Source organism: Rhipicephalus microplus, chromosome 8 (assembly GCF_043290135.1).
Source record: "Rhipicephalus microplus isolate Deutch F79 chromosome 8, USDA_Rmic, whole genome shotgun sequence".
NCBI lineage: Eukaryota > Metazoa > Arthropoda > Arachnida > Ixodida > Ixodidae > Rhipicephalus > Rhipicephalus microplus.
Genome location: NC_134707.1, coordinates 55,393,050 through 55,408,645, shown reverse-complemented (window position 1 = coordinate 55,408,645; position 15,596 = coordinate 55,393,050). Strand labels below are relative to the sequence as shown.

Sequence of the window (15,596 nt, the reverse complement as noted above, 5' to 3'; positions counted from 1 at the left end):
GCTGCATCGTAACAGTCTCTCACTTCGAAGATCCCTCAGCTAAAAAAACACTTAGATTTCCCTTCTTTCATTGCTCACGAAAGGCAGGTGAAATGTCAGTTATCTTGAAAGCTGCATATTTAAAACTTTCCTATAGATATACATGAACTCGGCAAGTTTAATCAAAATCGACCAGGAGCTTCGAAAAAACCTTACCACCTAGCTTTCTCTAATTTAACAGGAGATAGAACCTCGAACTTCTCTGATCTCGCACACCCACCTTGGTGTCGTCTTGGCTCGCAGCAACTGTTGCTGCTACCGCAACCACAGCGGCGGTCGGTTTGGCAGCCGGAGATTGGGCTGAAGCCGCGCCACCGCCACCAGCGCCGCCGCCATTCTCTTCTTCCTGCTTGACCCGGGACGTGCGTGATGGTCTCGGCTTCTCCGGAGGCGGCTCCTCTTTGACCACAACAGGGGGAGTTGTGGCCGCTGTCGCTGACTTCTCTTTGGCCTTCTTGTCGTCGTCCTTGTCTTCCTCTTTGGCTTTCTCTTCCTTTTTCTTCTGCTGCAGGCGAAAAGGAAGGGCCGGGACGGGCGAAACATATACACGTTTGCCTTGCAGCGAGTCAATCGATTTCGCACGCAGCTTGCAAAGCATTTCTACTTCGGCTACAGTATTCTCCTGGCAAGAGAAGTTGCACGCGGAAATTTTTAGCGCAGACACTTTCTAAAGACGACGAAAACGATGACTGCGTAGGAGAGCCTTCCGAAGTCTCCTGCTCTCCGTTACGCAGCCGCAGCATGGCCAGCACGTGACGAGAAAGGAGGATCGTCTCCACGCGGAGAGAAGCAGATCAACATTTGAGAAATAACCAACATTCCACGGCAGCTTTTTTTTTTTTGCTTTATTCGCACGTGTCATATAAAGGAGAAGAGTTACGTGGCAGGGAAAGAAAAGGGGAAAGCGTGGCATCGGCGCGTGAGCGACCCCCCCTCAAGGCGAAGAGCCGTGCTCTTGCTAGGGGCAAGGGCTGCAGAAGATAGTGCCTTTCAACCCAGCGACAGCTTTCTTTTTTTTTCCTCTCTCTCTCTTCGCACGTGGCGTTGGGAGGAGAAGGGTCTTCACTTAGCAGGGACAAAATAGGAAGAAGCGTGACGCGGGCGTGTCGCAGATCGGCATTTGAGAGAGAACAAACATTCCAGCGCAGCCTTTTCTTTCCTTTTCATTTCCTTCGCGGGCAGCGTTGAGGTGTCGCAAGTGCCGCCGCAGGATTAGACAGGGTGATGAGAGCATTTTCAGAGCGCAGTATGTTCGAATTAACCGTCGGAAGTGCTTGAGTGTTTGAATTACCGGGCGTTTTCAGCTATTGGAATACACATAGCTTTGACAAGACCTCATCCTGAGTTCGAATGAAGTGTGTTCGAATTAATGATATTCGACTGTACTAGGACTTCAAGCTGTAATCTGCATCACATGTTCTACACACCATAAAACCAGATGAGTGTGGGGAGTGACAACAGCGTATGAAAAAAGCACTGTCCTTTCCACCTTACAGTCAACTGCTGATTTTTCGGACACCTGAAATTTCGGACATGCCCGATAATTTGGACATCTTCGCGGCACCGCCGCGAGCCCCATAGGATCAACGTATAAGGAAGTCTGAAATTTCAGACGCTCGAACCCCTCGGAGTCCAATTTTCTGGACTTTTTGACGCGACAGAAGGTCGGAAACCACCACTGACCTCCAGTGGAAACCACCACAACTGCGTCACACGCGATTACGATCGCATAAATGAGCGCGCCGGTCCACTGTGGCAGCATCTGTTGCTTGGACTCGATCGTTAGCGGAGAAACACACACGGCCTCAGAGTTTCCAAATACTGGCCGTGTTTATCGTGCAAGGGTGCTTCGCTGACAATCGAAACTATTCACCCGGAAATTTTTTGGCGCCAATAATGTTCCTTTATTGGCGCAAAGAAGAAATGGCCATGGGCCGGGCATGTAGCGTGTAGACAGGATAACCGCTGGTCGTTAAGGGTAACTAACTGGATTCCCAGAGAAGGCAAGCGGGTTAGGGGGGAGACAGAAGGTTAGGTGGGCAGATGAGATTAAGGATTTTGCGGGTATAAATTGGCAGCAGCAAGCACAGGACCGGGTTAACTGGCGGAACATGGGAGAGGCCTTTGTCCTGCAGTGGACGTAGTGAGGCTGATGATGATGATACTTCCTTTTGCTTTAGCGCTTGTGCGTGCCACTCTGGCTTCCCGCGCAGCGCTTTCGCGAAGCGTTTCACCACTTCAAACTAGAACTAACAGTCACACACCGATTTGGTCTGGCCACGCTGGCTATCTTGAATGTTTATTAGCGCCTTCTCTGGAGTACTTGAGGCAGCGTCGCCTGCCGTCGCGCCGTTTTGTTTACGCAGCCCACATGGTGTTTGGCTACCCTAGTGCGTTGTTGTGCGATCGTGTGCTCTGCAACGCTAAGCCTAGGTCCGTCGACGCTCGTCAGCAAACTCTTTTGTTCACATCGTGAGGATTTTGCTTGCCTGCGATGACCCCCATTACGCCTTCGTCGTCCTCGCCAATGGCATCGAAGCGCGGAAAACAGCCATCCCACTGATGCTTTGGCAGAGTTCCGGAAGTCTGGTACTTTGACCTTGACCCTCTTGATCCGAGAAATATCAATGAAATGGTGCGTTTTTTGCTTGCATTGAGAAATATTAGCAAAATGGTGCGGTTTTTTTGCTTGCATTGAAAATTATCAGTAATGTTTTTTTTTCTTGCATTCATTTTTTCGGACTGCCCGAACTTTCAGACGGTTTTTCGCTCCCTAGAGGGTACGGAAAATCGGCAGTTGGCTGTATTTATAACAGCACCACCCAAGTGTTGATCAAATGGGGGTTTGAACCTATTTGTCACGTACTTGTGTGCTCCTCCTGATCATGCTCATGACAATACATTCAATACCTGTATTCTCTTTGAATGCGTGAGCTTTGGCGACGTCTACGAACTGCTCGATAGCTGACAAAATCTGTTGCCAAACTCATGGACAGAAAAGCTCGGTAAACGATAACCGCTTCAAGAGAAGCGCTGCTTATACGAATGAATGCCGATGATTTGGCTGGTCTTGCATTTGGGTGAACCCATTTTTTTTTGCTTCATTTTTTTCAGCAAACTAAACTCAGTAAATGCAAGAAAGCTGGCTTCATGGCAGAATGCTGGGCAAAATTCTCGAAAATTTTCAACAAATCATTGAAAATATGGGTTGTACACGAGAAAACATGGCAGCGACGGCCTACACCAACGGAACATGGAAAACAAAAAGAAACGACGACACAGACACCGTTTAAAAACTGTTTGCGCTGGCTGCCATGAGTATTTTGCTACTCCACCAATTTGCAACCCTAGTTTGTCACCTTAGAAATACAAAGACGTTTTCTTTTTCAGGAAATTTTACTGCACTTGAGCAAAGCTTGCAGTGGCTTCAGTCAATTCACATAAAATCTGCAGAATCCAGCCGAGCACTCATAAAAAACTGAACATGCTTGCAAATCGGAACTTGGCTCACTGGAAAAGCCAAACCTGTGCGCAAAAAAAAAAGAAAAAAAAAGCCGTGCATCTGCGTGCTTCACAGCAAACGTTGTCGAAAGATTATAGACTTCTGCCGGCTGTCTTCTTTGTGCATAGAGTTACATTTTCAGCGCAGCATAAGGAATACTAGGGTCTTTAGAATTATGTATCTGTTCATGTTGCGCCTCTGATATGCTTAACATTTGCTCTCTGATCGACAATGTTCACAAGTATGAACGCAGCCATGAGTTCGAGATAGCTGGGTGTTCAGCAAGTCCTTAAACTTTGGCCGAGTGGCTGAATCGTGTGACAGACAGACAGACGGAGATTTCTGCATTCAAGTATCCCAAGAAGGACTCTCATCCTTAAAAGAAGAAGTGTGGCAGTTTGGGCTAGTTGTTGTGACATGACGATTGTTATAGCGGGAGAACAGACCAACGACAAAGAGACAAGAAGGACACGAGCGCTAACTTCCAACTGAGTTTTTTGCGCAGAGCGCGAAAACATAGAGGAGAAAGTAAACCATGTGACAAAAACCACGTGGCACAAAGGGCGATGCCCGAGTAAGGTAAAAAAAAGCACAAAAAAGGCAAAGAAAAGTTTATAAGGAAATGAAACAGAAAAGTAAAAGTAATATAACTACTTGTGCGCACCGAAACCTTCAAGGAACCTTAGTTCCTTTTCGGACAGAGACACGGAGGGCTTGCTGATGCATGACACCTGTTGGCGCGCCATCTGCGCAGCCTCACATTAACTCGGGTGCGCTCATCCGTGCTTATACAGCGTCACTGTGTCCTTGAAACAGGGCACACAGTTGCACTCAGTGCAGTGCTGAGCAAGAAAACCATCTTTCCCTTTCATAACATTGTTATCGTGTTCTCTCAGTCAATTGTTCAGACACCTTCCGGTTGTTCCGACGTAACAAGCACTTAAAAGAAGGTTTTGCTTACTTCTTTGTCCTTGCGTGCAAACAGGGCCAGTCCCCGGTCCTGGTTGCGGGTCATGATGCGGTCCGACCGGTGCCGCACCCTCCCTGATCGAGGGTTCGACACCATCGTGCAACCCAGCTTGCGGTAAAAGTCTTCAAAGCTTTGCAGATACCTCATTCGCAGAACATGCAAAAAAAGAGAAGTCAATCCTGTAGCAGCGTGTCAACAAGGGCTACACTGGTTTCCTTACGAGCATGCAGCCGCGAGCTTTTATTGAAAGGTAAAAGCTTGTTAGTTCTACACTCGCTGACTCGAAAAATTGGATAATTCAAACGCGTATTAAATGTTCAGTGGCACCAAGCGCTGGTAAATTCAGCCATATATGGCCGCAATCCTGTTGATTTGAAGGATCCTTAGAGCGTGAAGTCCATCCAATTTGTGATGCAAAGGAACAAAAACTGTGTTTCGGAAGAGCAAGAATGGCCACGGGCTCACAAAAAGGAGTGGCCAACGTCCGCATTCTTGTTATGTAATAAGGTAAGGGTTCAGTGCAGGCTTTCGATTAAAAAAATGGGGTTCCTGAGCCGCATTTACATAGCGAACGACGTCACGGATGACCAGAATTGTGGCTTTCGCACTGCTCTTATGTAAAATAATTACGGTAACTTATGCATTGCTTACGAAAATGACAGTGCACTGATGCAAGAATTTTCGTTTTCTTAATGATTTCGATAACTTGGCCTTCGGTTATTTCTGACTGATTTCTGGGTCGCACGAAATCGACCAAACAAGCTTTACTGTACACTCAGACCTCATTACAACCAAGTCACAACTGGCACAAAAATACCCTGTTACATCTACAAATTCGTTATAAATGATCATTCGTAGCACTGTGTATGACAAAGCTATTCTTTACTAACTTTGTTATAACTGAATTAACTACATAGAGGTTTTGGTGTATTACTCCAAATATTTTCTATTCTGTCCTAATGAAATGCCCAGCGGCACGCAACACTAAAAAAAGTACACAAGACGAGCGAATGCTCACTTCTTGTAGGCCGTTCGAAGGAGGTGGGCGTTGGTCTGGTTGGCGGGCGATGGCAGCCCAAGCCGGGCGTACACGGTCTTCCACTGGTTGTGGTTGGTGACGCGGTTGCATCCGCCCAGCTTGCTCACCACCCGGAACAGCCGGTACAGGTTCAGGTCGCGGCCAGCCATGGAGGGGCCCTTGTTGATGGGCGTCCCTGCGCGAGGAGCAGCCGTGCAACCTGTTCTAACATGTGTGAGCTTGTGCCAAAGGCTATAAAACGGACACTTGCCATTGAAAACGTGTGATTGGACATGTCTCTGGTAGACTACTCTGGGTTCATTTCTCTTCAATCTCATGCAGAGAGAACCATTAGAGATGTTTAGCTCGTATGGATACTTCTTTACGTTTAACATGTAACCGGATATCGGTTTGCGTTTACCGTCTTACCGGAATGCATGTCTTTCAAAGTTTCAGCTCCTCATAAGTAAACTTTTACGTACGTTTGTAAATGCGTATACTTTTACATTTTCGCAAACCATAAATGGTGAAGCTAGCTGCATTCAAACTAAATTCATCTTCCATAAGATTGAATCACTGTTGTGGCAAAATCATGAGATGTTTGTTTTCGTGTACAGTATTCTCGTATGAGCAAAAGGGTGAAAAATGCACCGCAACAATGGTGTCGACATCTTGTGACACTTCGCGGAACCATAGTTATGAACACGCTGGCTTACTCGTAATGTTTTCGAGGCGGAAATTATTAAAAAGGTAACTCATTTGTAATAACGTCGCTTCATGGTTTTCGCACCAGACGTACAATGCCCAATGTTTCTGCAATAACAATTTTGTGTTTACCTGGTTCACTATAGCCCCTCTAGATGGTGCCACCTGTCTAGCTTGTCGGGAGCTCGTTCGTTTACAATGTCCATAACCTAGGTCAGTCAAGCTTTGGTAATCCGGCTGAAACAATGTAATCCCTATTGATGCTCGCACTTCGTCTTATTTCAACTCGACGGCTAGCCCCCGCAGTGCGGATACCGTGCGTTCCTATGAACGAGGGTGGATTTGCGAGATAGGGCGGAAAACGTAAAGGTTTATGTTCTGTAAAAACCTGCGCATGCACAGATTCTATCCGGTAACATAAAGAAGTATACATACGAGGTAAAAGCCCTTATTACCTCAACGTGAAATTCCGTCACATGGTGTCACACACATAGTTAAACCATCACTTCCACTCTAAACGAATGAGCCTTAAAACATCATCAAACGAAATATAGGAAGCACTGACCACGTTCGTCCATGAACTTGTACAGCTGTGCCACAAACCGGTCTTTCTCCTCACTAGGCTCATCGTCCGACACCTGCACGAGACAGTTATGACCTCGTCAGCACCTTGCAACACACACAACTCAAAGCGGGCGTTGGAGCATGCATATCAAAAGTGCCGTCGATGGTGTCTGGCCATTGGTCGGCATCGCATCACAAATATTTTCTGCCACGACACTTCCGCAGGTGCACTGAACAGCCGCAGCAGTCGGAACTCCGAGTGCCACCTCTGCGGAAAACACTCAAACCATCCTCATCAATGTCATAAATTCAAACATTTTGTCAATTGAACACTTCCACATGATGCTCAGCAGTCAGTTCGACACAGCCACTGTGTCAGCCGCAGCTCAGTCTTGATCAAATTTGGCATTACAGGGCCACAGAAAAAGTTGATGATCGTTTTATCAATTAGGCAGAATGACAACTCTGATCACTTTCTATATAAACTACACTGGCAACGCCATCCGATATTGAACCAGTATTGTAATTCCCTTTGCTTTATTCAATTCCACTTTTATTGTCAACCCATCATGACAGTACAAACGTTGCAATAGCGCACCAAAGTACTATACTCAGAAACATGCACTGATGGAATAAAATTATGCTTGTGCAAACAGTGCTTTTAGTAAAATAATTTTGAATCGAATTCAAATAGCATATATTGCATATTATAAAAAAAAAATTATCAAATTTGTTGTAACCGAACTAACCTGCAGTCTCTTTTTTTTTTTTTTTAAATTGAAACAAGGCCTGAGCAAGCAGAGAGAACAAGCTTTCAAACTTAAAAAATGATGAATCGATATGAAGGTAATATGTTCACTTGACCTTAAAGTGAGACTTCGCCGCAGTGCGGATTTTCCCTCAGCAGGTGCCTTCATGGCTTAGCACCCCTCCACTGCACTGAAACCACCTTTACGAGAGGTTACATGCCGACTAAAATGCATCTATCCGTTCTTATCGAATACTTCTGAGTTTTGGACAATTTAAAATCAAATCTAAGAGAATTCTAATACACTAACATTCATTCGAATATTTACACCAGCCTACATAGAATTAATATGTTATTCCAGCATCACAGGCTTTTAGTATTCTAAAAAACTGCAGCTCATTCCACAAGAGGTCAGGCACTTCTGGCTGAGAAAAGGCACAAGGCAGCACTCACGTCCGACTGCGAGTCGTGGCCGTCGTCCTCGGCCGCCGTGGCCGAGCTGCCACCCTCGCTGCCAGCGTCGTTGGCGGAAGAAGCAGGGGCCGCAGACGCTGCAGTGGGCCGCAAGGGAGTAGGCGGTCTCGCCGGGATGGCAGGGCCGCTGGAAAGGAGCAGGGCGCTCCCCTGCCAACCAGTGGGGAGCTCGCCTCGGTCGAGAAACGTGAGCGCCCGCTCGACGGCAAGGCGCAGAGGGTTGGTTTCGGCCCGCGCGGTGGCGTCTTCTCGTGAGAACTCGCGCAGCTCTCGCCTGTTTACCTGCGAACTGCACATGTGAATGAAAGTGTTAGCTTTTGACATCTGAGAGTGTATTTAAGCATGCTCCCTTGCTATTTGTGAATGACCAGAAGTGGTGTCCCGCATTATCATACTAGCGTACAGCACAAACTCATTCTTTTACATTCGAGCACAAACTCCTTATCAATAATTAATGCTGGTTTAGCTCATAGCGTGTCATGACCAGATTAAGCTAAACGATTGCAAATGTTTTCTAATCTAGGTTATCCATTAGTAAAAGAGCCACATTGTTTGCACTCAATCTTCGTTTAACAACAATCTTGAATATCAAAGTTGTTTGCTCAGTCTTTACCCCATTAGTAAGCAGCTGCCCCAGGTTTTTAGACATGAAGAGTTTTCGAATACAGTCATACCCCTTCATAAGAGACACTGATATAAGAGACATCAGTATGCATACAGTAAAATACGGCGGATAGGAAAATGCATACGAGGTACCCCGCTTATAAGAGACATATTGTATAAAAGACAAGAATTGCTACCTGGGGCATGCCCCTTATAAAGGTGTTTAACTGTAGAACAAAACAACAACCTAGTAGTTCAGCAGTTTAGGCAGTGTACTTCAGTATGCGTCGGCACACACCTAACGAAAGAAGTAGTCACTTACAACTTGGCGTCCCTGAACGACCGGACGACCACCTCGTCCCGAGGCACGGGGTTGCTGATGCCCGGACCAGTCGCGCCTGTCGGGTTCACTACGAGCACGGGTGCCCACGAGTCGCGCTTGCGCTTGTCGCCAGTGTCCAAGATGGCCACCCGGCCGATGCGCCACTCCGAGGACGATGGCGTCGTGGCCCTAGAACTCCCTCCCGCGGAGTTTCCCCTCGATCCCGACGTGGGCGTGGCCCGGCGCGGAGGCGTCGGAGCCGGAGTCGGGGCCGACTCTTCGTCACTGCTGTCCTCTTCCCTGTACACCAGATTACGACTACTGCTCAGTGCAGTACTGTACCAACCTAGCTCTGCCTGCGGTATGAGAGTGGCCAAACAAACTGACACTTACATCGTAGCGATGGACAGCATGGATCGACGCTTGCGCTTGAGCTTCGAGCCCATGACCGGTGTGCCGAAGTGCTCGGGATTGGTGAGGGGCAGTTGATCCAAAGTCTGCAAAACAATGCATAAAAAACATGGGCTCACATCAAAGACCTTTTGACCTCACATCATTTTTTTCGTTGCTGAAAAACCGGTGCCAAGAAACTAGAATGAGAACTGCAGGAGAAAAAGGTAGTGCTGATTTTTGCTCGCTGAAACACCACAGAAAAAAATCTCTGCCGCCACACAACAAGAATAACTGTAAAATGCTGAAATTATTCTTGTTGGCTGTATACGAGCCCTTTTCTTTCTTTAGCACTGCTGGAGAGAATAGCGTCTATTTTCTTTCGAATAGGTGGTTTGGCCTTCAATAACATATTCCTTAAAAAACATCTCCCGTACTTCTCGGTATGGTGCTGAAAACTTGCACAAGAAACTTAAACTCTGGGGTCTTGTGTGCAAGAGTCACGATAAAAATATGAGGCACACCATAATTAAGATCTTCGAATGAATATTAAACCAACTTGGATTCCTAAATGTGTACCTAAGTCTACGCGTGCGGGTGTTCCTTTATTTTTCATGATAAAAGAGCGCCTGCCATGGCCAGGAATAGAATATGTAAACTCAGGTGCAGTGGCACAACGTGCACATTTAAAGCTTCCAGAGCAGATTACTTATGACAGAAAACAAGCCTACAGGTACGTCAGAACCCTTGAGTTAGCAGACTGTGTCACTACAGTAACTGCTCAATAAAATAAGCAAACTACCAACGCAGCTGCTAGAGTAAAACTGCAGTTTGGACGAATTGGCGACACTTCATTTTGAACTAACAAGGAGCAACACTGAAAATTGAATGACTAGCCCTGCCACCATGCACAAGCGGCAATGCAACTGTGCAAGATGTCACGATGAAGTGTGAAACAAATTTGCGCACCTCGCTTTCTGCAAAGTGTCGCCCGCTCTTGAGACACAGTGACGTTCGTCGCAGCGTTGTCTCGTCTCCATCGTCGAACACTGAATAAACAAGAAAAAAATATATGCACTCATAACTTGATTTAGGGAATACAAATATAACAAATCATTGATTGTAATGAAGTAAATGAACAGTGTTGTCATAGATACAGTGTTGCAAAACTATGTTTAAAACAAAATTTTGGATATAACAAAGTTACTTTTGGGGCAGGTGTGGCATTGCTATATTATGCTGTATATAAGTAAATGGCACTTGCTCCACTTAAATTAATATAAAACGCCCGACACTTTCTGAAAAGGAGGGCAAGTTCCAAACATGCCTACACATTACAAAAAAGCAGAAGAAACTGTAAGCACAGGCAATGTCCTACCATAACCCCATCCAGCCTAAACTAAATTAGAGAAAGACTTCAATAATCGTTCATTACGCACAGAGCTGCTATTTCTAGTACACAATAATCAGATGAAATAAACATTTATTTTTATGAAATAAACATTTATCACAATAATCAGATGAAAAAAAAAATCCAGTTTCTGATTACAAGGTTACCAATGTGAACTGCCAATTTCTGCCTGCACCTTGAAATGCTTTGCAATGTCGTCAGGAATAATGAACTCTATCCAACCCAAACTAAGTTAGAGAAAGACTTCAATGAAATGATCATTCATTACGCAGAGAGCTGCTATTTTAGTACACAATAGTCAGATTAAAAAAAAAAAAATCCAGTTCTTGATTACAAGGTTATAAACGTAAATTTCTGCCTGCACCTTGGAATGCTTTGCAATGTCATCAGGAATAATGTTCTGAATACATGCTAAAGTTTACACTAGTGGTACTCTACTTTTATTCATGAATATATAATGCTCGCCGTTGAGACAATCAGTTTGATATGATTATATATATGGTTATTATACAATGACTTGTTCTTATAAGTCATCAAAAATCATTCTATAAGAATATTGATCCACAAGTCTCTATGTTGCACACAGCTACAGCAACACAGCGTTTTGGGTGTGTTGGTGCAATGCCAATGTAGCCATTTTTGCACGAAATAGTGAGGATATGGAGACATGAACAGTGCGCACAAACGCTTTGCACGTTTTTCTGCGTCTCCGTCCTTCCCCGCACTGAAAGGTACGTCCACATAACAAATAATTTGGTTTATCTTAGTTTGTGATAATCATGTTCCGAGTGCAGTTTAAGGTTACGATTAACTATTCGCAGTCCCACTATTCAAAGAGAAAATGCCAACACGCTTTAGGATTTTTTCCTTCCAATCGGTCTAGTTAATGCAGCATTTAGCACTTCACCAGTCCCATACTTACCGACAGTGTACTGACTGTAGTCGAGCAGTTTTCCGATAACAGCCTCAAAGTACTGGTTCCTATCCGGGTGCTTGGCCTCCACATGGGCACCGACCTGCTCGATGGAAAAGAAATTTGCAGAACATGTTTGAGCACACCTTTCTTGTGTTGGTAATTTTATTCCATGCGCTAATATGGCTCCGCTGGTTAAGTTACGGTGATGCGCAAACACAACAAAAAGACCGTGTTGAGTGCTAGCATCAATTCGCTGTGTGAGAGCAATGTCAACGAGTCTTTGTCACCCTCTGGAAACCTCAACTTACTTCACTTTTTGATACACCTCATCACTTGTTTGTAAGCGTGTGCGGCCTCAAAAAAGTGTTTCCAAGAAAATGCCGACAACACACTTGTTTTGTCAAATGCAGCTACTAGGTTTGCCATGTCAATTTGATCATAGCAATCTCTTCATGCCATGTAAATGACACAGCAGCGTTATTTGATTGAGCTGCCAACACAAGCACACTCGTATTTCATGCAATCGAACTAAATGCAGCAACTCGCATCACATGAACATCGACAGAAAAGAACTCGCAGCTAGTACTTTCACAACAAACTATACATACTTTGCTGTGAAACACAGAAACATGCAGCAATAACTTACATGTGAACAGTCTTCTTTGCCTGATATGATTAAAGCAAAGTAGTTTAGCATCATAAGAAAAACAAACATCAAAAATTGCTTACACAAAAGTGAACCTCACTGAGTGATTTACATTTAACTTCCAAGAGTGGGAAAGCTGCGAATTGAATTTGTCTACAAGTGATTACTTGGGGAAAAAAAACAGAGCACCAGCACATGTTTTCTAAGGCTACAAAAACTGGTATAAGATAATCACATACAAAAAGGATGAGATATAAGTGTGAAGATATAAAGGCACGTGCAAACTTAAATTTAAGACTAATATGAGTCTCATTGATTGATTGATATGTGGGGTTTATTGTCCCAAAACCACCATATGTTTATGAGAGACGTAGTGGAGGGCTTCGGAAATTTCGAGCACCTGAAGTTCTTTAACGTGCTAATACGAGTCTCATCAAAAACCCTGTTGTCAAAACTGTTGTGATGTCACGACACAGTTAAAATTCTCAATGTTGTGCAAAATTAAGGCTAAATATTAAGGCGTATGAAGGCACATAAGGCTTATGAAGGCACTTGACTGGGCATATGAAGGCACATAACTTGAGCTGCACTTCCATGAATGCTGTCAAAAACTTGCACACGATTGCTGTGGCGATTGCGAGAAACTTGCACATAACTAACACGCCACACGTCAGAACTTCTCAAAGTGTTTTGAGAATGAAGCAGGGACAGCGTATCACGACGCGGCCTTATTGGGACAACAGAAATAAGAACTGGTTTGCAATACGAGTATGTATTACAGCAAATTACATCAGGCACTCTGACACTCTCGAAATTTATTTCAGGCACTTGTTTTAAGAAATTCAGATGCAGAAAATGGAATTTCGGAAACAATGTGTCACTATTTCATTTAACTAGCACACAAGTCTAAGTATCCACGCGCTTCTGCATTCTACACATCATAGAGCGAGGCCACCACTGTTTGGCAAATCAAATCTACATTTGTTTCGCGTCTGACAAGCTTTGACTGAGCAAAAGTCATCGATACTTGTCGAGCTCGGTCTTCGGTTCCCTCGGGCACACACGATGTACTCCACATATATCGATAAACAATTAAGGAAACATGAACACTTACCACCTAAAGTCCTTAAAGCCAGCGCAGGAGCCTCCAATGTTACAATGACCATCACGGCAAGAAGCTCGTTGGAGCAGTTGAACTCGTTACAGTTACAAATATAAATAAAGAAACGAGCCATAGTGGAAACGAAACCCACCCGTAATGTGTTTCCCTTGATGTGCTCATCGGGGATGACGTGAGTACCAAGGCTGTTCTTGAAAGTAACCTGAATAAGAAAAGAAAGAAAAGAAAGAGAGAGAGTGTACTTAGAAACAGCCCAGCACAACGCTTGATGTCTTCGGCGTTTAGGAGGATGCTCGAGGAAAACACTAAGTCAGACTGGAATGCGGATCATCTCCTAGGAGTGTTTGAAAAAAACCTATGATGCAATACACAGCTAGGAAGTTGCCATAGTGTCCAATAAGTCACCATGTTTTATGCGGTCTCCTGGCGTGCTTATAGCTCAGTTCTTGACGTGTGGCTAACCGCATTTTAGCACGTACAAGCAACACATGAAGATTAAAGGGATACTGAACAAAAATGGAAAAAAACTGACGAAATTTCGAAGTTACGCTCTGAAGATGCCACTATTTCGATAAACCGAGTTTATTTCCTGTATTTTTGAACAGTTGGTTCTATTTTGGAGGGATTGTGAGGGCGCCGCGGCTGCTCGCGAGCGCGAGCAGTGACGTCGAACTCACCAAGGCGCATGCAGGATGCCCCGTGTTTTTGTCCCCCCGTTTTCTTTCTTCCAGCTGCCCTTTCACTCCACTCTTTTCTTTCCACAAAAGCGCTGGCGCTTTGCCCCAGCCGGAAGCATTGTTTGCTGCTGTTGCTGTTCATACCGGTTCTGGGAACCCTAACGGAAGTTGAGCGAGGCGAGAGACACAAGCGATGGCTGGCCAGTTTCCGGTGAGTTTGGCATCACCCAACGCCACATCATCTAGTTCACGGCGCTGCCACTAGATGCGACAGTTTGTGAAAAACGCATTAAATTCATTATTTTACTATAGTTTCTGCTTGAAATAAAGGTTGTCTCTATCAATTTCAGGATCCAATCTATTGAATTGGCTGAAAATAGTGGCGGCAAAGATGTTGTTCAGTATCCCTTTATTGTGTGAGGAAAGATATGTGGTAAAAATGACCCTAGAACACACACTGTACTTTCACAAGCCACATTGAAGGGTTAATCATGAATTTAGACCGCACAGCTCCAAGTATTACACTTGTTCCGCCAAACAATAAAGCGAATGCGGAAGTACGAGCATTTTAATATTGAATAACCATCTCACCACTATGGATACCAGTTGCTACAAATGCGCAGAATGCTATGGCGCCCCATGGCAAAAAGCCAAAGCCTTTCCGAGACTCATACAGACGCTGTCTTAGGCCTGATAGCTTGAAAACTTACAATTGATCTCGGTAATGCCGAGTTCTTAAAGCGATTTCACGATGTCACAACAGAAAGCAATTAATGAGAGTCAATTGTGATACAAGCAGGCACAATGGCCCCTGTCCCCAAAATATTGCGAGCCTACTTGACATCCCTCACATGTAGCTGCGGCAGCAGCTAGCTATTAATCACTGTGGGATGGCAACAATATCTTAATAAAACATTCTACAAGTCACCTTGCAAGTAATATGTTCAACATTCAGGTTTTCGATATTAAGGATAAAGAGACTGCTACTGGTTCGTCAAAATAGTAAACGAAAAAAGTGAGACTGCATGACAGCTATTTGATGTGAAGACTGAAGGGAATAGGTTGATATTCGATTGAATATACAGTATTTGTGGATATTCAAACACACCAAGCAAAACCAGCACAGAAAGCAATTGAACCTTTTTGGGCCTAGCTGACATTCTGCAAGCATTTAGAAAATCGCAAGGTTTCCATTGATTCACAGATTGCGCGTTAGACACAATTAAGTGTGAGCCTCGCAGAGTTGCCCATGAATTCGAGCAAGAATATCTGCATATATTTCCGTTGCGAGATTTGTGCTCAGTTTATCATAATCTACAGACGCATCATCTACACACACAATTATCAAAGTGTGGCACTAAAGAATTTTTTTTTTCATGTTTTGAAAAAGGAACAAGATTTTTCTTTGCCAAAGAATAGAAGTTTTTGATGTATAGAGGCCATTAAATGTTTAAAAACAAAATCAGACATCTGACAGAGCTACAGCGTTCA

At 44.4% G+C, this 15,596-nt stretch overlaps 1 protein-coding gene across 3 annotated transcripts in view; it reads right to left on the bottom strand.

Annotated features, from left to right (window-relative positions):
- Positions 1-15,596, bottom strand: part of LOC119165440 (uncharacterized) — a 46,890-nt gene that overhangs the window by 22,352 nt on the left and 8,942 nt on the right. Inside the window, exons 3-12 of one of the 3 annotated variants that reach the window (XM_075871872.1) lie at positions 13,562-13,630; positions 11,669-11,762; positions 10,305-10,384; positions 9,339-9,442; positions 8,946-9,263; positions 8,000-8,309; positions 6,800-6,872; positions 5,530-5,725; positions 4,503-4,653; positions 260-544 (exon numbers count right to left, since the gene is read on the bottom strand). In XM_075871872.1, the coding sequence (XP_075727987.1) occupies positions 260-544; positions 4,503-4,653; positions 5,530-5,725; positions 6,800-6,872; positions 8,000-8,309; positions 8,946-9,263; positions 9,339-9,442; positions 10,305-10,384; positions 11,669-11,762; positions 13,562-13,630 (1,680 nt within the window). The remainder of the gene's footprint in view (positions 1-259; positions 545-4,502; positions 4,654-5,529; positions 5,726-6,799; positions 6,873-7,999; positions 8,310-8,945; positions 9,264-9,338; positions 9,443-10,304; positions 10,385-11,668; positions 11,763-13,561; positions 13,631-15,596) is intronic. The other 2 variants (XM_075871873.1, XM_075871875.1) reach the window with 2 other exon arrangements.